Source organism: Oryzias latipes, chromosome 22, assembly GCF_002234675.1.
Source record: "Oryzias latipes chromosome 22, ASM223467v1".
Taxonomy (NCBI): Eukaryota; Metazoa; Chordata; class Actinopteri; order Beloniformes; family Adrianichthyidae; genus Oryzias; species Oryzias latipes.
Genome location: NC_019880.2, coordinates 9913490 through 9934012, shown reverse-complemented (window position 1 = coordinate 9934012; position 20523 = coordinate 9913490). Strand labels below are relative to the sequence as shown.

The following is a 20523-nucleotide window of genomic DNA, read 5'->3' as shown; positions in this document are numbered from 1 at the left end:
GACAATCCATTAAGCACTTAAACCTGTTCATATAAAATTTAATTATAAAAATATCAATCTACCTCACAGTGTTTTACAACTACAGATTCTAACTAAAACAATTCATCAAAAATACAACATGATCAGGGTAAACCCATGACTAGAGACTGCAAACAACCTTATAAATTCCATTTGAAAGATGTCTCCCCCCTTTATTTTTCTTGTTAAAAATGAATACTGAGAACATAACCCTTTAACTATACACGAAAATTATGCCAGTTTATCTTCATACATTAAAACAGTAAACTTCTTTGTCACACGTTGATGGAGCTAGTTGAAGAGTCCTGAAGACTCCGAGCTCAAAACGAGCAACAAGATAATAGGTTTGAGATTCTGGAGAAAAGAGAAGACGACATGGAACAACAAGCAAGGATGAATAATGTCATTCATATTATTTATTGATACTTAAGCATAAATAATGACCTGAAATTTGTGTTGGGAAGGCATTGATACATATGAAAAGTTATGAACCGGATAATGATAAATCAAGTAATAAAATGGTTACGGTTGAACAGGGGTGGGATTATATAAACTCGTTTCCTTCCACCCGCTTTCAACCAATCTTTGATTTAATATCTAATTATCCTAAGAATGATGCGTCTTTGAACGTATGAATGCTTATTGTATTGTTTTGTGCATTATTCCTTGATCGCTTGAAATAAACCATTTCAAAACAAAACACATTCACCTATTTGTGTAAAGTGTACTTGATTATAAGTACAAGTATGGTAAATATACTAAAGACCATGTATACTAACTTAATACTTCTTCAGACTAAGTTGGAACATCTTAGTTTTACAATATAAAGTATAAAAAAGTCAACTTCAAGTATACTCTCTCACTTTTAGCAGACTATGCATAATTGTAGTACACTTAAACAGGCTACTTCTTGCTAAGGGAAGATCGGTTTATTTCTTAAATAATAGCTCTTTTTTGTTTCAATAATTTTTTTGATGTTGTATGAAATATATTCTTCTTATCTATGAACAATATCTGTGCTGTTTGTGCAAAGTTTGTTTAAAAATATTAAGTAATTTTGACTTTATGAACAGGGGCTTAGTGTGTTCAGGAGACAGCAGATTTTCGGCTATTAAAATAAAACATTTTTCCAGTATTTGCTATGCATATTGTGCTTTAAAAAAGTAATCTATTAGCCAAACCTTGGCTGGGTGTGGAGCTTGCATATTTCAGTTTTAACCAGTTTTGTATAATAGTTCTTAATGTCTGCGTTTTGATGCATTCATCCTCTCAACTTTTATGTCTTTGCGTCGTTTAACGGGAAGTTGATGCGATGTCGATGAAAATTCCGGGAGGCATTGAAGGCACCACAAGACTGTGCTGCATACGCGCCGTGGCGGAGAACGAAGATGGCGGAGAATAATGTCGAAGCAGAGCACGAATGGAGCGACTGGGCCCTAGATTCGGCCGAAGACACTTTGATAGCAATGGAAACCCTTCTTGCCACACTGAGGGCTTTTGAAGACGTCCTCAGGCAGCAGCCAATTTCCATGGCATCCTCGACGGAGTACTGCGACAACTTCTGTCAGGTAACATGTTCATGCAATGTTACGGCTACCATTAGCTTCATCATTAGCTTCCTTTGGGTTGTTTTTTCCCCCCGGCTGTCGCTAGCTAAATTAACCGAGTGATGCTGGCATGCTAATAGCAGCGTTTATTTATTGTTAGCATCTTTTCAACAAATGCCCGCGGTGTATTTTTGTTTTCAACTGAGGATGCATGATGATCCAAATTTCGTAATGATCTCGCGGTTCCTCATAGTAGTTGGGTAAACCGCATCTGTAAATTATTCTAGCAGGGTCACTAAAGCGTATATTTCGGTGTAGCCTTTTGGATTTATTCTTAAAAGTTGTCGCAGTAAATGTAATCCAGATGTTTTTGCTCCCTAGTAGTACATTGGCATCGCGCTAACATCAGGGATTACTGCATGCACATGGGGCGGGGCACCGTCCCTAAACATTTGTACTATAATGCATTTTTTTTGTATGAATGCATTTTGGTTTAAATGCAAAGACAGTTTTAGCTCATGAATAAATGAGGAGAAGAAAAAATTCAGTCTGCCATGGTTGTGTTGCAGCTGGAAGCCATGCATTGGATGCCATTCTGTTGAACACGGATTGTCCTCATAAGCAAACTTTAAATGGGTTTCTAGATGATTTGCATGAAGGTTGGCCTTTAGAAACAGTCTGAAATGAGTCAAATCTGGATAATAACAACGTAATAATTCTGATAAACCTGCACTGTGTGTTCTAAAACCGATAGTTAGGTTAAAAGATCTCCAAGGATGCATCTGATTTCCTCTGGTAAGTGATTGGATTGTGAAAATTCAAATTCAACTTTATTTATACAAAACTTTTCCTTCAAATTGCTTTACAAAAAATGAATAGATAAAGATAATTATATGCTTCTGTGCTCTCATCTCCTACATTAGCTAATTATACATTTGTAAGGGTGTAATGGTTCATTTTAACAACAATTTGATAATATCATAATTGCCGATACGTAGCCATTTATTCATTCTTAAAATGAATTTTTTTTAATGCTATTGGATAATTTGATGAACAACTTGCCTCAGACAGATGGATCTGATTGGAGCATAGGAAAATAAAACAATTGATTAAGTCAATTAATAATTACACCCCCTATTTATTTGAGCTATTTATGAATCAAAGTAGAAAAGAAAATATGTAATTTGGATTAAGTCAAATCGTCAAATATTAACAATACAGGGCATTTATTTTGCAAAAGAGAATTTATTTTTGAAACATGCAGTCAAAATCTTTTGTCATGTTTGTTGAAGACTGCTTTAGCATCTCACTTCGTAAAAAACAAACAAAAAAAACCTCAACCTGCAGCTGTGACCCTTCTGGTCCTTGGGTTCTTTCTTTTTTATTTTTAAGTGCACCCCTGACATTTGATCTCCACTGAAGGTAAATAACCCTATTGAACAAACGGATTGTTTGTTCGTTTGTTTGTACATTTAGATAGAAGATGGCGATGAGACATTTTGACTTAAAAGAATGAATCTTTTTATTTCCATCCTTTAAAACAAGTGTTAACTCAGTTCCAGTCAGGAGGAGTGCTGCTGTAATTACAACACTGATGCATCTCCCATGAGGGTGAGACTTTTATTTTTGGCTGATGATTTAGATAAATTGGAGTTAATTTACTGTCCTTTAAATGTCTGCAAAGTTTAAAAGTTATTTGTACATATATTTTTTTTAGATGTTGGCTTTATTGTATAGAATCAGTGAGAATAAGAAGCAGAGTGAAATCCCATTAGACCTAATCAGAAGCACCTTACTCCAGACGGTCAGCTGGGATCGATCAGGTGCAGACTGACATTTCCCCTCAGAGGACCCCCTCTCCCTTTGCTTTCATCCAGACAGACGACTCCCATCTGATCTCCTCCTCTGATCTCTTTTCCAACAGTTCACACATCTGTTTTCTTTTTATTTATTTTTTAATACTCCTCTTTTACTCCTGTTTAGGCACTGATGCACTATGCTGGAAGCAGGAACTCCATGGAGCACGGTCTGCCACTTTTGGAGGTCTACTGCCTGTCCATAAACTGTTTCGCTGCAGCGCGATCTCACCTCACTGCCGAGTCTGACAGAGTGGCCCTTGTTTTAAAGAGACTAGCTTTGTGAGTACAAAAAAAAAATTCAAATTAATTTTATTTCTAAGGCACCTTTCACGTAAAAAAGACCAGCTCGAGGTGGTGGACATAAAAACAAACAAGAATGCAAAAACTCCAATTCCCAGCGAAAATAATAAAATAAGCCCCTCATAATAAAATGCACAACAAAAAACACAAATAAAAGAGAAATGATTATAAAAAGCTAAATTAAATGAAAAAAACTGTGCACGGAATACTAGACAATGTCTGGATAGTACCTGGATCATGTCTACAAAAACGCAAATATTCAGCAAACATCCTCAACTAGTGAAGTCATTTATTATTTAATATTATTATTATTATTTGCTTTGAACTATTTATACATTTTTTCATGTGACTACAGATTTGTATAAAATTTGTAAAAAATGTGGCCACGAAGAAACATTTTGTCTTTGAATATGTTTAGAATTCTTGGTAACAGCCTGACATGCAGTTCATGGATAAAATAGCATTTTTCATTTCCCACCAATGCAGCCTCAGCATAGCTCCATATTAGATAGTGAACATGTGCCACACGTACCAGAAGCTTTTCAGACTGTCAGGATCTTCACTTGTTTTAGGATTTTACACAGTCTGGCTGTTTTGAAGTTGGTGCAAAGCAGAGTTTTGATTATAAGTGCAAAATCCTTTGCTTGTAAAGCAGAGGTAAAATGAATAAAAGTCATGTGAAATCAGACGTGGTGCAACAAATCAAACGGTTTTAAGACTTCAGAAACCCACTCCAATTTTTTGGTGTTTTTAACATGTTCTTATGACGTGAAAAAAACCCTAACCCGGTTAACAGTCGTGATATTGCAGGCAGTAAAGCGACGCCAAAGTCCAAAAGCGTTACAATAATCTGTTCAAAAGGTAATCAGAGCATTGATCGCTGTTTGAAGAAGAATCAAGATAAAATCTTCTTGATAACTCCGTTTTTAACCATTAAAATTGTCAGAAAATTATTTAAATTTAGTGCTTATTGCTAATCTGTAAGACTTTTATTTGTCTTTACACTTCAATCTCAATTTAACTGTTTATAATCAGTGCTTGCTGGTTTGATTACATAGGATGTCCTACTAAAGCGCTGTGAGAAACCTTGAAGGGTAGGTTCTAAAAATATGAGCTTATCTAAAACAATGATTTACTGGTACCATTAAATAATGTTATTTTTTAATGTTAGTTTTACACTTCTTCACAATCTGTGCTTTATTTGAAAGCTGGTTAACAGTGTTAGTGGCTAAGGATATGTCACTTGGTACACTCTTTCATCGAATTGAGGGCAGTCATTAAACATTTTTATAAAACTTCAATTTGATAACTCTCACATAACTTCATCTTTTTAATCGACATGCTTTGTTTGTCTTGCAGGAGCTGTTTTGAGCTTCTGCTTTCGGTGCCTGAGAATGAAATCCCATTTGAAGCCTGGGTTCAGTTCAACCAATCTGTTCAGGTAAAGCAGCTTTAAAAGAGCTTTTAGCTTTTTGGTTGCAAATTCAGATGCAAATCATGGAGTTAAGTTGACATTGTCATAGCTCCTCTGTCGTCAATACCTTATGCCAACTAATGCAAGCTTTGGAAGATGCTACACTAACAGGGTTACAGCTTTGAAAACGCATAAAAGCCACAACTGTTTAATTTGTTGTCATAATGATGAAATAAGTCATTGTGCTTTAGTTGTGGCCCAAAATTAAAACAAAATTAGGAGGGAAAAGGCATAAAATTGAGATGTATTATATGCGTTGATACAGAAACTGGTGATTTCAACCACGATTGACTACATTTGTAAATAACAAAATTAGGTATTCTACTATTTGTATCATGTTGTGTTTAAAGGCTCTGAATTCTTTTAATGCTGAATTAGATTAATAGGTTTTTCTAATAGAAGAAGTTTTGTTTAAAAAGATTCTGAAAAGATTTTAACCAGACAAAGATGACAAATCAATGAAACAAAGTTGTAAATTTGTAGAAGTTGTTTCTGATTTGAAAATAATTCACCATTAAAAACACTGAGAACTGAACCCAGTCTCATCTTTCAGGTTAAAGCAATTTATCATTTTGTTTTTTCATTGTGATTTTCTTAACAGATGTCTGCATAATTCAGCTTTGCTTGAGGAAAATTCATAAATGTCCTTTTTACAAGTGTCCACAAATCAGAAAAAACGTTATTTGATTGAATCCTCATTCTCTTTTAAATGTTTACGGCTGGTTTAAATTGAAATTTTTGGGATGAAGATTATCCTTTTAACGTCAAATCGGATGCTAACTTCAGCTGCGTCCAGCTTTTAAGCTGAGACGGAAAAATAAAGCAAAGTAAAAGGACACAATCGGCGTTCAAAAGTCAGTGGCCGCATATCAGGCAAGCGAGCGGTTTTGGTTCGTGGGAACAACGGTCTCAATAGATCCGTATTTGGAGGAAAACTTCTGGTTTTGCAGCTTTGTTTTTCTTTGAAATCGACCGTTTCCTCACTGACCCGGGCCACGGACTGGAATTGGTCCGCGGCCTAAGGGTTGGGGACCAGTGCCCTAACACACAAAAAAGATGCAATAAAGCTCAGAGTTCAAACTTCTCTTTTTGAGGTTTTACTTGGGCATGAAGTAACAGAGGAACGATTACAATCTGCGCATTGGAGGTGCGTTTGTAAATCACAAATAGTTCAACAATTCTGATTACACAAAAACAAGGGTTTAGCATGTTGACTGTTTCTGAGACCTGGACAGAGTGAGTGTGACGTCACACATAGAAAATGACTTACCGCATTTTACCGTGGTGGAGGGCGCACCATCAATGAAAGACCTATTTACACATTTTTGTCAAATATAAGCTGCATCAAACTATAAGGTGCATTAAGTGAGACAAAAGAGTCACAGATAAGTCCATCAGTCAGTCAGAAATGATTAACGCCGTTCTCAGTAACTCTAGTACTTTTTTGTAACACACTACACGTTTGAAGCATTGGCGTATTCACAATACATCTGACTCCAAACCTTGTTTGCAATTCTTAAATAACCAGACTGATATCACTAGTGCAAATGTTACTGTGACTAAAGTAACTCGCAACCTTTTTAGTAACACGTAAATAAAAATCATAGACCAACACAGCTCCACATGAGCCACATTAGTGGAATTAGACCAACACCCAACCTTGTTTGCAATCTGGTGTAAAAAACAGACGGACATTTTGACAGAGCGCTGTGTAAATCACAAAATCTCTTCGACATCAGTAAACAACCAGAATCAATCCAAAACACATGCCGTCATTTTCTTGGAAAACTATTTTGGCTCATAGTGTGGAATATACTTTACTTAAATCAGTCGCCATCTTTTTGCGATGCGGACACTGCCATGTTAGAGCCAGATGGCGTCAGTAAGCAGTGATTGGTCTGAGTCATCATTTCTATGGCAACTGCTCTCGCTAATAAGGAGTGAGCTTGTTGGAAGACCACACCCCTTCTACTATAAAGCCAGCTCAGGTGAATCTGTCAATCAACTGTTTTGAACGTTCCTTTATTGAGATATCTGATTGGTCAGTTTATAACTTGAATAACTTTTACTACAGAAAAATTACAGCTAATAAGAACTTTATTAAAAAATGTAGCAGAACACGAATGGTAATTCTGACAAACCGAATCACTGAGTAATCACTGTTTATTTCTCAGTAGAAGTCTAAGGGATTTTGGCTTCTTGGAACTAGCGGTTCTTCCTGTTTGGAAGTCGAAAGGGGCAGGGTCAGTCAGTCAGTCCAGTTCCCAAATATAATCAATGGCTTATCATTATCCCACAAACTGCATGTTTGCGCCCTTGAGTTCCCAGGTGCTGCTGTAAGGGGTGGACTTGCAGCGAAATAGAAAATATAATGTGGAATGTTTCTACAAATGGTGTAATAATATGTATTAAACTAACAAACCCAAAAATATATGTACAAATTGTAAAACGGGTGGTAAAAGTTCATACATAATGTTTATACTAAAATGCGGTGTGTGTTGCAGATTGCCCATGACAGCTTACTGCAGTTTGGAAGTACAGACCTCCAAGCTTTGCTGCAGATCACAGGAGAAGGTGGAGCATGGAGCAACCCCATCCTCACTGCCCTCCTCACTGGCCAGGCCACCAACCCAGACGAAGGTAGATTATTTTATTTTATTTTTGTCCTATTTGGATGTGTCACCTAAAAACTCCGGATGATTTTTTTCCCTTCTGTTCAAGGCAGATTTTAACAAACTTTGTTTGTAGTTGAAGCTTATATACTCTTGGAGGGCGAGGGCTTCATGGAGATGCGGGTTAAACACCTGGAGAAGATGGGCGAGGTGGCGAAAGCGGTTGTGTTGGCCAAAGCCTGCAGCGAATGCAGCTTCATTCCCAACCAGGCCATGTTTCGCCAAACATTCGTCTCCCTTCTTTGTCACTTGCTGCCCAACGAGGAGGCAATAATAGAGGTACGGGAGAATTTTCAGTACTAGTACTTGTTTTAGTCAGGATGGATGTATTTTTTTTTATTAAATGCCAAATGTTTTCTGGATTTTTCTTATTAAAAAAACTTGCTTTTATTCTTAATATTCCATCATAAACCATCTGCATTTCTTGCTATCTCCAGGACATGTCTATGATGTCTCCAATTTTAGTGTTCAAGTGGACAGTGACAGTAAAGGCATATCTATCTATCTATCTATCTATCTGATGTGACAGATAAGGAAATAGAAAATGAAAAATCAAAGCAGTCTATAAAAGAACAAAAAGACCTCTTTTGGTTTATTTACGTCTCCAAAAATAGAACTTCCAATCCTCATGCAAGTGGAGCTCAGAACTCTGTTTGAGAAGATTCATCTGTACAGGACAAGAAAATCTGAGTATTTTGTGGCTTCTTTTCAATTTAATCCACAACATGTCTGCCAAAATCTCTCACCGCATCATTTTCTTTTTTCTCTATATATTCTTGTCAGTTATTGAAATACATTTTTTAATAGATTTAATAAATTATGTAGCTTTTAATTATTATTGTCTTTTTCTTTGTTTTAGTTGGGAAATTGTTTGAAATAAACCAAATCAATCAATCAAGCATTAAAACAGAAGTATTACATGAAAGAAGTGATGGAACTAATTGTTCACTATCTGGAAACATTTTTCTGATTTTTTTGCGTTTCACAAAGAAATTGTGGCAAGTTGAGTTTCCAAAGCAATTCTGGAAAAATCGCATATATCTGGTATGAGTCTGCATACACTGCTGGCCAAAAAGAAGAACCACCTTTATTTAGCAAACAGGTGCTGCACAATGTGACCAAAGATTTCCTTTTTTTTATCAGTCTTTTGTTGTTTTGTTTTATTCTGGGTGAGGATTTAGTTTTTATCTGAACAATATGCAGGATTTATAGGTGAAAAGTGTCTCGTAAAAATGTTGTAATATTTAAATTAAAATGTATAGTTGTGTCAGATCTGTTTAATTCAAGACCTGACCTTTTTTTTTATCAGATATCCAGGCTTGACTGTAAGGATGTTCTGGAGATCACATGTAATTTGGAGATGGAGGGAGAAGAGAACACAGCCTTCATCCTGTGCACAACCTTCCTAACGCAGCAGCTGCAGCAGCAGAATCTTTACTGCTCCTGGTCAGTAGCCTCAATTTCATTCAAGAATAACAATTGAAATGAAAAAGCTTTAGCTGACCTGGAGGTTTTCCTGTTGTAATTGTAAAGGGAGTTGACTCTGCTGTGGAGTAAGCTACAGAGGAGACTTGACCCCTCACTGGTGTCTCTTTTGGAACGATGCCTTCAGCTCGGTGCCATTGCCAAAACAGTTCAACACCTGCTTTACCTTGTTCGTGTTATTCAAACAGAGGTGAGTGTGCACCGACAAACCCCGTTTATTTGGATTTTTAGGTAGTTTTTATACATAAAGTGGCTGTTTATGCATGAATTAATGCTAATATTCTATCTCTTTAGGCAGAAGAATTGGGAACACCTGCTTCTGTTGAACTTTGTGTCAAAGCCCTACAACTCCCAAAGCAGGAGGACTCTGAAACCAGAATATCTGTCTGCAAGACAATATCTTGTCTTCTTCGAAATGATCTTGAAGTGTTGCGTGCCTGCCAGCTCACCGAGTTGCTGCTTGGCTCTAGCCAGGAAGCCTTTACTTGTCTTGAAGAACTCTACTTACGGCCCGACCAAAAATATGACCAAGAAAACGAGGTTATTCCCAACTCCCTACGCTGTGAGTTGCTCCTTGCACTAAAAGCTTACTGGCCTTTCGACCCAGAGTTTTGGGACTGGAAAACTCTTAAGTATCACTGCAATTTCTTGCTGGGACTGAATGCCGAGTCAGAAGGGGAAGGGGAACAGGAAAAGGAGGTGAAGACTAAAAAACTTGAGGTACCAGTGGTTCAAAAGAGGGTTGAGACTGACCTCCACTGCAGGATAAACGGAGGACTTGGGAGTCACGAGCATCAAGACAAAAAAGAGCCTCACCCAGAAGTCGATGCGTCTTCTGAGGTAAAAAGGGAAAAGTTTTGCTGTAAGATTTGTAAGAGGTCATTCACTGATACTCAGATCGTTCACCACTCCAAAAGACACTCCCAGGAAAACAATCACCTCTGTCCAGTTTGCCTGGAGAAGTTTAAGAGCAGAAAAGATCTTGTCCCTCACATGAAAAAACACATTGGAAGCAAATCGATTCCTTCTCAAAACAACACAAAAGATGATGAGGAGGATGATGTAGAACCTGGCGAGATCACCTTAGACCCATCTTTAGTGCTCTACTACAACTCCACTCGAGATCCAGATCTGTTGCATCACATCGTACAGCAGACCAAAACCTCCAAAGAGAAGAGTCCGGACGATGATGAGTATGTAACGTTCGATTACATCGAACACCACTTCAAGCTGCAGAACCGGGATGAATATCCATGCCCGGGAACCAAGTGCAAGCGGGTTTTCAAGCATTCCAAGTATCTGTACGTCCACTTGAAGTCAGATCACAAAGGTGACGAGAATGTTAAGTACTTTCACCAGATGAGAGACAAACGGGAAAAGTGTGTGTTTTGTCGACGGCATTTTGTCTCAGCCTACCATCATCGCAAACACAGACGGGCCCACTACGGGGATCAGCCTTACACTTGTGTGGTGGTCGGCTGCGGTGCGAAGTTCAGCACATCGAACGAACTGGTTGTGCACAAGCAGACCCACGGCTATCAGCTGAGCTACCAATGCGAGCTTCAAGGCTGCTACGTCACCTACGCCGACTTGGGGCAGCTGTATCACCACGAAGCACAGCATTTCCGAGATGCAGCATTTGCCTGCTGTAGCACTGAATGTAAGAAATACTTCCTATCCAAAAAGGAATTTATGAAGCATTTATCAACACACAAGATAACTTTCACAGAAGAAGACTTTGAGGCTCAGAGGAAGGCAAAGCGAAAACTTTTTAAGATCATCACTGAACCCCCAGTGGGTTTCAACCAGCTGAGCGATCCAACAGATGGCGTCAATGGAGAGGTTCTGAACCCTCCATCAATGAGTTGTGCCTCCTCTGTTGAAGATTTTCCCAACAAGGAGCCCAAGGCCACTATGACCCTTGTGGCTGTGTGCTTCGATGGCAGCAAATTTACCTGCGGCTTTGAAAAGTGTGGCATGACTTTTTCCAGAGCCAGAGATGTCCAGAGACACTTGAAATGTGCACACCCGGAGCACCTTAAACTGGAGAACAGAGAGCACAAACACGACAAAGAGCAGGGCTCCAAGGGGATGGATACCAATGTGGCGCCAGACGGTGAAGAAAAGGAAACGGATGAGCACTCGGCTCCATTAAAACCAGTCGAAACTGACAAAAAGACTGCCACCCCTCCCAAAAGCAACGAAACAAGCTTTTTGAGTCGCCATGCCAAAAACGACGGACTAAAAGAAATTCTACTTGGGTTGAGTAAACTAAGTTTGAACTCTGTGCCTCTTAGCTCGCCAAGTGAGCCCTCTCAGTCCAGTCAAGATGCGTCTTTAAAGTTTAGTCATCAAGCTATCCTGGAGAAACCTCCAGTTGTATTGCTCAACAAAAATTCTGATATGTCTGACGAACAAATGGTAGTAGCGAAGGAAGAATACACCGAATCGCTAGGTAATGCAAAACCGTACGTCTGTGTGTACGCAGGGTGTGGCTTCAGGACTGCCAAGAGTTACAGTTTGCTGCGCCACTACATCTCCAAACATGGCTGCAGCCTTGAAGAAGCCCGTAAAATGACCTCTTTCAAAACCACCTCGTTCAAACCCTACGCCTGCCAACTTTGTTCCAAGAGCCACAGAGAAAAACACGTACTTAGAGCTCACTACATTCAAGCCCATAAAATGAGCGGGGCTTTGGTGGATAAAATAAGCTGTGGAACAGTACAACTTGAGCAAGACAAAAAGTCGTCCTCTCAACCCTTGAGCAACATTGATCCAAAAGGGATAAAGAAAGAGACAGTGATAATGGAACACCAGCAGAAGTCAAACACGCCGAGTCTGATTAGTGAGAACGGACAAAACTCTGACAATCATTCACCATCTGAAGGGGAAGGAGAAGACGAAGTAGGGAGGAAAGAGGACAACGAAGAGCAGAAGGAGGAAGATGAGACCAAAACTACACAGCAAGTCAGAACAAGACGTTTGGTAGCCAAAAATAACCTGTGCTATATACTGGATAAATTCAGCAAACCCTTCCATTGCGTGGCGAAAAACTGTGACGCAGCGTTCTCCACTCAGGGAGGCCTGGTGCGGCATCTACAGTTCATACACCATTACAACCGCTCTCAACTCCTGCTGGACAAAGACTCTGATGTCCAAGGTCCAGAGGTCCGAAAGGAGCCCGCGAGGAAAAGAGCTCAGCCAAACCCGGATGAGCCTCAGCCTCAGTTTAAATGTCACTTTGCTAACTGTCATGCCGTCTACCACCTCAAAAGCAGTTTAGTGCGTCACACACGGGATTTTCACTCGCAGCCACCTGAGCTCATTAGATGCAAGCATGAGGGCTGCTCAAGGGTCTTCAGTCACAGCAGTGCTCTTAAAAAGCATATGCTTTATAGTCACTGTGAATACTATGATTCCCTGGTGGTACGACTTCAGAGCACTCACAAAAAGTCGATTACTGGATGCCAAAATAAGCTTGTGGTGTCACAGGAGGGTTGCCAGAAAACAGACGCTGGTTCACCAGACACACATGATGGGACATCGAGTCCAAGGGCCGAAGGAACAGAACAGTTGGAAGAGAACAGAGGCAACAGTTCACAAAAGAAAAAAGAGTCGGGGGCAAAGAAGTCAAAAAGAGCTAATGTCAGCGACTTGGTCTTAAGATCCCATGAAGAAGCACTACAGATGTGTCAAGACCGCTGCTTGCGCATGGCCTACCCATGCATGGTCCAGGGCTGTGACTCTGTGGTGAAGTACCTGCACAGCGTGCACCGTCACTACATGAAAGTGCACCATTTGGGCCGGGAAGAACTTCACAAAAACGCAGACACCCTAGTGTTTCATGCTGAGAGGCTTGAAGAGCTTATCCAGAGGAAGTCTGCTCAACCAGCTGCGACGGGAGCAGGCAGCCCAAATGAGGGACAAGAAAAAGAGACCCTAAAAGAGTCAGAAAGCCCAGAGGAGCAGCCAGAACCCACAGGGGTCCCATCAGTCCCAGCTGAGTCGGAAAGCCCAGAGGAGCAACCAGAACCCACAGGGGTCCCAGCTGAGTCGGAAAGCCCAGAGGAGCAGCCAGAACCCACAGGGTTCCCATCAGTCCCAGCTGAGACACAGGATGGAGGCTCACCTGATCCACCAATTTCTACGGAGGAGCAAAAGGAGGAAAAGGAGGAGCCTTCACCTGTCGAGACAAATGAAGTCCCAGTTGGTTCAAATGAGGTAGTTGAAGGTGAAGCAAGCACAGATGAAAAGCCTGAAGAAATGCCAGTAGCACCACAGAGCTCTCCCAAACTTGAAGAGAGATTAAGCTTAGATCAAATCCGACCTCTTCTTCGTCCCGTTACAGTTGACCTTTCACCTCCGTATTCATTACGCTTTGCTCCAGAGGAGAGCTCGCAAGATACATCAGAACACAAAGAGGATTGTAAAATGGTGAATGGGTCGGCCGCGGTGAGCTCTCCTACCGTTCGCCTGCCACTAAAACGCAAAAATGAAATCTCTGAACAGCCCTCAAACGTGAAGGACACTCAGCCAAGCAGTCCTCAGCACTCGTTTGACATCACTGCCTACAAGCCCATCGGCTTTGAGTCCTCCTTTTTGAAGTTTATCCAAGAAACCGCTCCGAAAGACGAAGAGGCCCTCGTGAAGCGGCGAGACACATTCAAACGCAGCTGCTCAGTCAAAGAGAACCACCACCTGGGAATCTCTCACACCCGCGGCAGGCGGACTCATTCCCCACTGCTGAAGTCCAACAGCACCACTGGAGACTTTACATCAATCCAAAACTTGAAGTCCATCTTGGACAAAGCACTAGCTGGGTGTGGGGACCTGGCCATCAAGCAGCTTCAGTTCCTCAAACCAGTGGTGGTCCTTGGGAGACCCGTGTGCACCACCCTGCCTGACCTCTTCCCATCAGACACCAACAACAGCAAACTGCTTCTTGGCAGTTAGTTGAATTGAGCACCTTTTTGACTTTGCTTCTGGCAGATTATTTAGTATCTTCATAAGATATATATCAGTATTTTTGTTTTATTCACAATTTCATATGTTTTTTTTGTAAGGTGCCAAATTAAAGTTTTGTAAACATTAGCTAAAGGCAAATAAGATCCAGTCTGCATTTCAGACTTCAGTCAAAACCCACTTTGTATTTCAACTCATCACCACAAGTGTAAATATTGTAGTGCTCCAAGGTAAATGTACAGCTCTTCAGATTGTTAGAAATGGTCAGTAGCGCAATGCAATGCCTTTTCACTTTTGTGAAAATGTGACTTAAAATATTTCTTGACTGCAATGTCCTAAAGGTTCATGTTTGAATTTTTTCCCCTCCACTCCAGTTTATATAAAATCAGTGTTTGAATGCAGTGGTCAGACTGTGGGGCTCATGTATGTAACACTTTCTAATAAAGTAAGTGAAAAGATGGATTTTGAATAAATTGCTTTTATTTAGTCAAGAATCAAGACAAAAAATGCTTAAAAACAGAAATAAATAGATAGATAGACTGGAAGAAAACTTCACACAGATTAACTTTTAAGTTTTTAACTTCTAAAAGTATCTTTTTATAAATCTGATTTTGTGTGCATATTATAAAAGTTGTAATTTTTGTATTGAAAATTTGAATTTTGAGGGTACCCACCCTCCAAAAAAACAAAACAAAAAAACATCTGCAGCAATTTTGTAAGGAATGTTGTCAAGGTTTCAATTTTTACCACTGAAAGTGGAATATCTAAAAAAAAAATCTAACAAAAATAAAGGCCCTCCTCAGATTTCATTTAATTTTTTGCAATAGTATGTAGATTTTATAATAAATGTATTCTTTAGTATATAGATTTGACGTTTTTTGCAATATGCTGTTGTAATTTATATCCTTAATTTTTACTGATTCTTACTTGAGGGTTTATCACAAAAAAGTATTGAAACTTTTTTTTCTAATAAAAACAGCTATTTAAAAGCCCACAAAAGAGTAATGATTTAAAATCATATTTAAAAGAGTTCTTATTTTTTTAAAACATTGGCACGACAGTTTTAAGTAAGAATCTTAAACCAAAACGAGTATATCAATTCGGCACAGAACCAAAGACGTTGATTAGGCGTTTCCGGGGGACTGAATTCATCGAAACGCATCACCGACAGGCACTCGATTAGCATCTCGCATGAATGGAGGGATATTTTAACGTCATGGCCTCAATTTAGAAAATGGAAACTGTGTGCAAAGATTGTGTTTTTACTTTGTACGTAACACTTTAACTTTGCCAAAGTTATCTCGTCGTTTGGATTTAAAACGTGTATCCGTTTGTTGTTGAGCGGAAGCTAAGTAGCCTTTAGCAGGGGTGCCAGCGAGGCTTCGTAAAAGGACCGAGCCAACAGGATTGCAGCAAAAAATATTACCTGCCAAGATGCTGGAAACCATACTTAATCTTCCGGTGGAAAAACAGATATTTTATGCTGTTTTGGCTTTTTCGTGGACAGTGTATCTGTGGGAGGCCTACCTTTCTTACAGACAGGTTTGTTCATGTCACTCGTTGTTTGTTTTCGCCGATAACTGAAAGAAAAGTCAGATTAACCAACAATCGGGATCAGAAACAGAAATTTAAGAAAAGTCACTCCTTTATTTACATGTTTTCCAGAGAAACGTGTGCAAATTTCACCCAAAAGTTTCTTTAGTTTTTATATCTTAAGTAAAATATGTGCTTGCGTAAGTTAAGTAAGTGTGAAAATGAAAATAATTTTATACCTAATATGTGTACTTGAAGTGAATAAAAACACTTAATTTGCTTGTTATTTATATACAATATTTTGGGTTTTTTATTTGAACATCTACAAAGGTTTTTGTGAAAATTAACCTTCAAAATAAAGCTTTGTCTCCTATATTGCTCCCTTTAAATATCTGTTATACATTTGTTTATTTGAATAAATGTATCATGAAAAAGCTGGATTCTTTTTTGTTTTTGTTTTGCTAATTATTTTTATAATTCTCCTAAATTTTGTACTGACAAGTGTGACACGAATCAAATAATCAACATTTACTGCACCTTAAAAATCTTAATATTTTTTATTTCGATAAATGGTTTTATTCTGCTCTTCAAAGCTGTACAGCACAGGGAAGTAAATGCAGAAGTACCATTGGTTTTGTAGTTAATTTTGCATTTCATTGACTTAAAATTAGACCTAATTGGAACCTAACTTCATTTAAAACCTGAATTACCTGAATTATTATTTTTATTTTACTGGGTTTTCATCATCTCCTAACATTGTCTCTTTTTTCCTTATAGAGGAGAACATATAGATCAACGACACATGTACCTCAGGAACTTGGAAAGATCATGGATTCTGAAACCTTTGAGAAGTCACGTCTTTATCAGCTCGATAAAAGCAACTTCAGCTTTTGGTCTGGACTTTATTCGGAGACGGAAGGAACGGTGAGAGACTCAATAGTCGCCATTTCTTTAATATAAGTGTCAAATTGTTCACGAAGTGATGCTCATCTATCGAAACATTTTCAGCTGATCCTGCTGCTGGGTGGAATCCCATTTCTGTGGGACATCGCTGGGTCTCTAGCAGCTCGTTTTGGATTCACCCCGGAGCACGAGATAACCCAGTCCCTGGTCTTTCTCACACTTGCCACGCTGTTTAGTGCCTTGACTGGACTTCCTTGGAGTCTGTATAACACATTTGTAATTGAGGAAAAGCATGGCTTTAACCAGCAGGTAAGTTGATTAATATCCTTGAAGAGCTCAGTTTGAGTGTAAAATGTATCAATTGAAGGAATCCAGTTGCTTCCTTGCATAGAGATGTTAACTGACGTCTGATCTTCCCTTCAGACTTTGGGATTCTTCTTCAAAGATGCCGTGAAGAAGTTTGTTGTGACCCAATGCATCCTGCTACCTGTGACCTCACTGCTATTGTACATTATAAAAATAGGCGGAGACTACTTCTTCATTTATGCTTGGCTTTTTACTCTTGCTGTATCTCTGGTTAGTAGCGAAACATCTTTTTTGGGTCATGTATATTTAAATATTGCAATTTTTTGTCTGTTTGGATGGTTAATGTGCTTATGTCATCTGTTTTAAGGTACTGGTGACCATCTATGCTGATTACATTGCTCCTCTGTTTGACAAGTTCACCCCATTGCCAGAGGGAGAGCTAAAGACTGCAATTGAAGATATGGCTAAAAGTATCAGCTTCCCTCTGACAAAGATTTATGTAGTTGAAGGTAATTTCCTCTAATTTTTTTCTTTTTGTTGTTGTTTTGTGCTGCTTGTTGGCGGTACTTCACTCTATAATGTACACGTTTGGCTGTAATTTCAGGTTCCAAACGTTCGTCCCACAGCAATGCTTACTTCTACGGGTTTTTTAAAAATAAACGCATCGTGCTGTTTGACACTCTGCTGGAAGACTACTCCCCTCTCAACAAAGCTGGAGAGTCGCAGCCCGAGGAAACGGAGAACGACGAGACTGTGAGCGAGTCCAAAACTAAGCCCAAGGTTGGAAAAGTTTCCTTTTTAAATCGGAAAATGATTTGTCTTCATTAACAAGAGTTCTTTAAACTCTTAAGTGATATTATCTTTAGAAAGTACTATCTGCCTTTATGTTAAAGAGCGATGGGCAATATGGCCTGAAAATATAATCTCCAATTTTTTTTACAATAAATTTGATTGTTGATTGTTTGGTTTGATTGTTTTTTATTTTACTTCCTTAAACAAAAATTTCAAATGACGAATTATATTTACCAGAAACTTTTATTTTAACATTTCCTTTGGGAGTTGACCTTAGTTCAAAGGGCAAAAAAATACAAGCTGTAAAAATGTTTCTCGCTTTAGCATCCTGAACAGAGCAGCACTTCCTCGGGGGTTGAAGCAAATTCACTGTATTCCCACTTTTGGTAGCAACAGCCTTCAGGCATCCGGTTTGTTGCTTCAAGTCTGGAGTCACAAAACCAATGCAGTTCCATATAAACTGTAGAAAGTGTTCCTGTTTTTATGAACAAGTTCCTCTTTGTTAGTTGCTATTTCAACGCTCGGGCGGGCTGACCTGACCTTACTCTTACTTTTTAATTGCAAATTCCAATTGATCGATGAAATCGATTTCTCGCCCAACCCTGTGGTTGAATTTTAATGGCTTTATTATAAAAAAAACTAAAAAAACCTCAAAGATTGTAAATCATCTGGTAATCTAGTGGCATAAATGCTGCTTTTCTCATAAATCAGTTTTTTTGTTTTAACAGAACAAGAAGCAAGGATGCAACAACCAAGAGATCCTTGCTGTTTTGGGTCATGAGCTTGGCCACTGGAAACTTGGTCACACCGTCAAGAATATTGTCATCAGTCAGGTAAAATAATACCAACTATTTTTGTTGTGTCTAAAACTATATTTAGCTGCATGTGTTGTTACAATTTTATAAAAGTTCATCCTTTTTTTTTCCTCTCTCCACAGATGAATTCCTTCTTGTGTTTTTCTCTGTTTGCTGTGCTAATCGGACGCAAGGAATTGTTTGTAGCTTTTGGATTCACCAACACCCAGCCCACTTTAATTGGCTTGATGATTATCTTCCAGTTCATCTTTTCTCCGTACAATGAGGTAAATATGAAATTCCATAAATGCTAAATTACAACAAAACTTTCAAAACTATATATTTATAATTTTTTTTTTGTTGTCTTTGCAGCTGCTGTCTTTCTGTCTAACAGTGCTGAGTCGTAGGTTTGAGTTCCAGGCAGATGCTTTTGCGCGCAGTATGGGTAAGGCTTCACAGCTCTACTCTGCCCTCATCAAGCTCAACAAGGACAACCTGGGCTTCCCAGTTGCAGACTGGTTGTTCTCCATGTGGCACTACTCTCACCCTCCTCTCCTGGAGCGCCTTAGAGCCCTGGGCAGTGTTAAGCAGGACTGACGGGGCTGGAAGGAGGAGCAGCGACCTCTGCCTCCTCCAAAGGGCTTTCGCAGACCTCTCCTGGCCCTGTGATGCATCTGGATGTCCTTCCCATCAGCCCCAACTTGTTTTAACTTATTTTAGTCTTTTCTGGACATATTTTCCATTAGTTTGTTTTGAACTTTTATTTCACACAAAACCAAAATATTGGCCTGATAAACTAATTTCTTGTTAAAGCTTTTGCTCTTATTTTCTCTGAAATCTCCCATGCACTTGTTAGCAATTCATCTGGACAATAATTGTTAAAAAAAAAAAGGAGGTATTGTCAGAGTATGGATGGATTTACCAGCTAGAACTGATATTTTTCTTTTTGAAGAAATTTGGCTTTTTCAATTGACAACTTAATTCAGAGACAAAGGAAAAATTAAATGTTTTAGAGTGGGATGCCGAAATGATGGCCATTATCTTTTAATAGAAGATTTTTTTTTTAAATAAACGCACAGGTCGGTTTTGTTTTTTCCCAAATGCGCAACCCTTCTTGGACAGTTTTTTTTTCTGGCAAGCTCTGTAGAGATTTTCTACGAAAAGGCCTTTTTCTCAAATTCCGTATTTTGTTTGAGGAGATGTGCAGAGGCTTGGTCACCTTTTAGGCCTTTTAGGTTTCTAGTTTTAATTGTAAATAAAGCAGTGCAAAGACTCTGATTCAAAGTTAGAATTGAGATTTTCATTTTATGCAAAAAGAGTGGATGTTTTACTTTTTCTGTAGCACTTGCTTTCCACCAAGGGTCCAATTTCAACTGTAAATATGTAACTATTGGTTAGTGATGGGGATAATTGTAAAGAAGAAAAGGGGGTTGAATTTGGTTTAAACAATTAAGTTAATTCAAAGCTTAGTTTCTTTTCTTGATTGTGGCCCATCCTTGGCTGATGAGCAAAGGGGACTTTGGGAAGGTTTCAACGCATGAGCCAGACGTTTGGTTTGTTTGCTGTCTTTGATGTGTTTAAATAAAGTTATTGAAAGCACATTTAACGTTCTAATTTTTCCTTCCTTGTGTTAATATTTATTAAATGTTGAACTATGTTGCCTCTTGAGACACTGATGAGAGCAGTGCTGCAACAATTGTGCTGTTTTTTTATCAGCAATTTCCTACATAAGATTCCTTTAAACATGAATTTATCTTTTTGAACACATTTATTTCAACTTTGTAGGGTTTTTACATCAATAATGATGCTTTTTCGGGATTTATATATTTATATTTTTGTTACAATTGCTAATTTCAAATATGAATAAATACTGCACGT

The 20523-nt window shown here is 38.8% G+C and overlaps 2 protein-coding genes across 3 annotated transcripts; both read left to right on the top strand.

Annotated features, from left to right (window-relative positions):
* The first annotated feature begins 1368 nt into the window (after positions 1-1368).
* rlf (rearranged L-myc fusion) lies at positions 1369-14779 on the top strand. 2 transcript variants are annotated; one of them, XM_020713485.2, is made up of 9 exons: positions 1369-1586; positions 3549-3703; positions 5084-5165; positions 7703-7838; positions 7947-8149; positions 9180-9316; positions 9404-9545; positions 9650-13348; positions 13397-14779. In XM_020713485.2, the coding sequence occupies exons 1-9, from the start codon at positions 1407-1409 to the stop codon at positions 14306-14308; spliced, it is 5646 nt and encodes a 1881-aa protein (XP_020569144.1). In that variant the 5' UTR covers positions 1369-1406; the 3' UTR covers positions 14309-14779. The 2 variants fall into 2 exon arrangements, with proteins under 2 accessions (XP_020569144.1, XP_004082565.1); XM_004082517.4 differs by having other exon boundaries at positions 9650-14779.
* Positions 14780-15441: 662 nt separating this feature from the next.
* zmpste24 (zinc metallopeptidase STE24) lies at positions 15442-20246 on the top strand. The gene is made up of 9 exons (XM_004082248.4): positions 15442-15859; positions 16628-16774; positions 16859-17062; positions 17177-17329; positions 17427-17568; positions 17664-17839; positions 18580-18684; positions 18789-18932; positions 19018-20246. Exons 1-9 carry the CDS (start codon positions 15752-15754, stop codon positions 19240-19242), a joined length of 1404 nt encoding a protein of 467 aa, XP_004082296.1. The 5' UTR covers positions 15442-15751; the 3' UTR covers positions 19243-20246.
* Positions 20247-20523: the final 277 nt, after the last annotated feature.

Excerpts from the sequence above, each read along its gene's own strand:
- rlf (XM_004082517.4), top strand. The coding sequence starts at position 1,407 with ATGGCGGAGAATAATGTCGAAGCAGAGCACGAATGGAGCGACTGGGCC. Across the intron at positions 5,166-7,702 it reads AGTTCAACCAATCTGTTCAG|ATTGCCCATGACAGCTTACT; the intron begins GTAAAGCAGCTT and ends TGTGTGTTGCAG. Across the intron at positions 9,546-9,649 it reads TTCGTGTTATTCAAACAGAG|GCAGAAGAATTGGGAACACC; the intron begins GTGAGTGTGCAC and ends CTATCTCTTTAG.
- zmpste24 (XM_004082248.4), top strand. The coding sequence starts at position 15,752 with ATGCTGGAAACCATACTTAATCTTCCGGTGGAAAAACAGATATTTTAT. Across the intron at positions 17,330-17,426 it reads TTACTCTTGCTGTATCTCTG|GTACTGGTGACCATCTATGC; the intron begins GTTAGTAGCGAA and ends ATCTGTTTTAAG. Across the intron at positions 17,569-17,663 it reads AAAGATTTATGTAGTTGAAG|GTTCCAAACGTTCGTCCCAC; the intron begins GTAATTTCCTCT and ends CTGTAATTTCAG.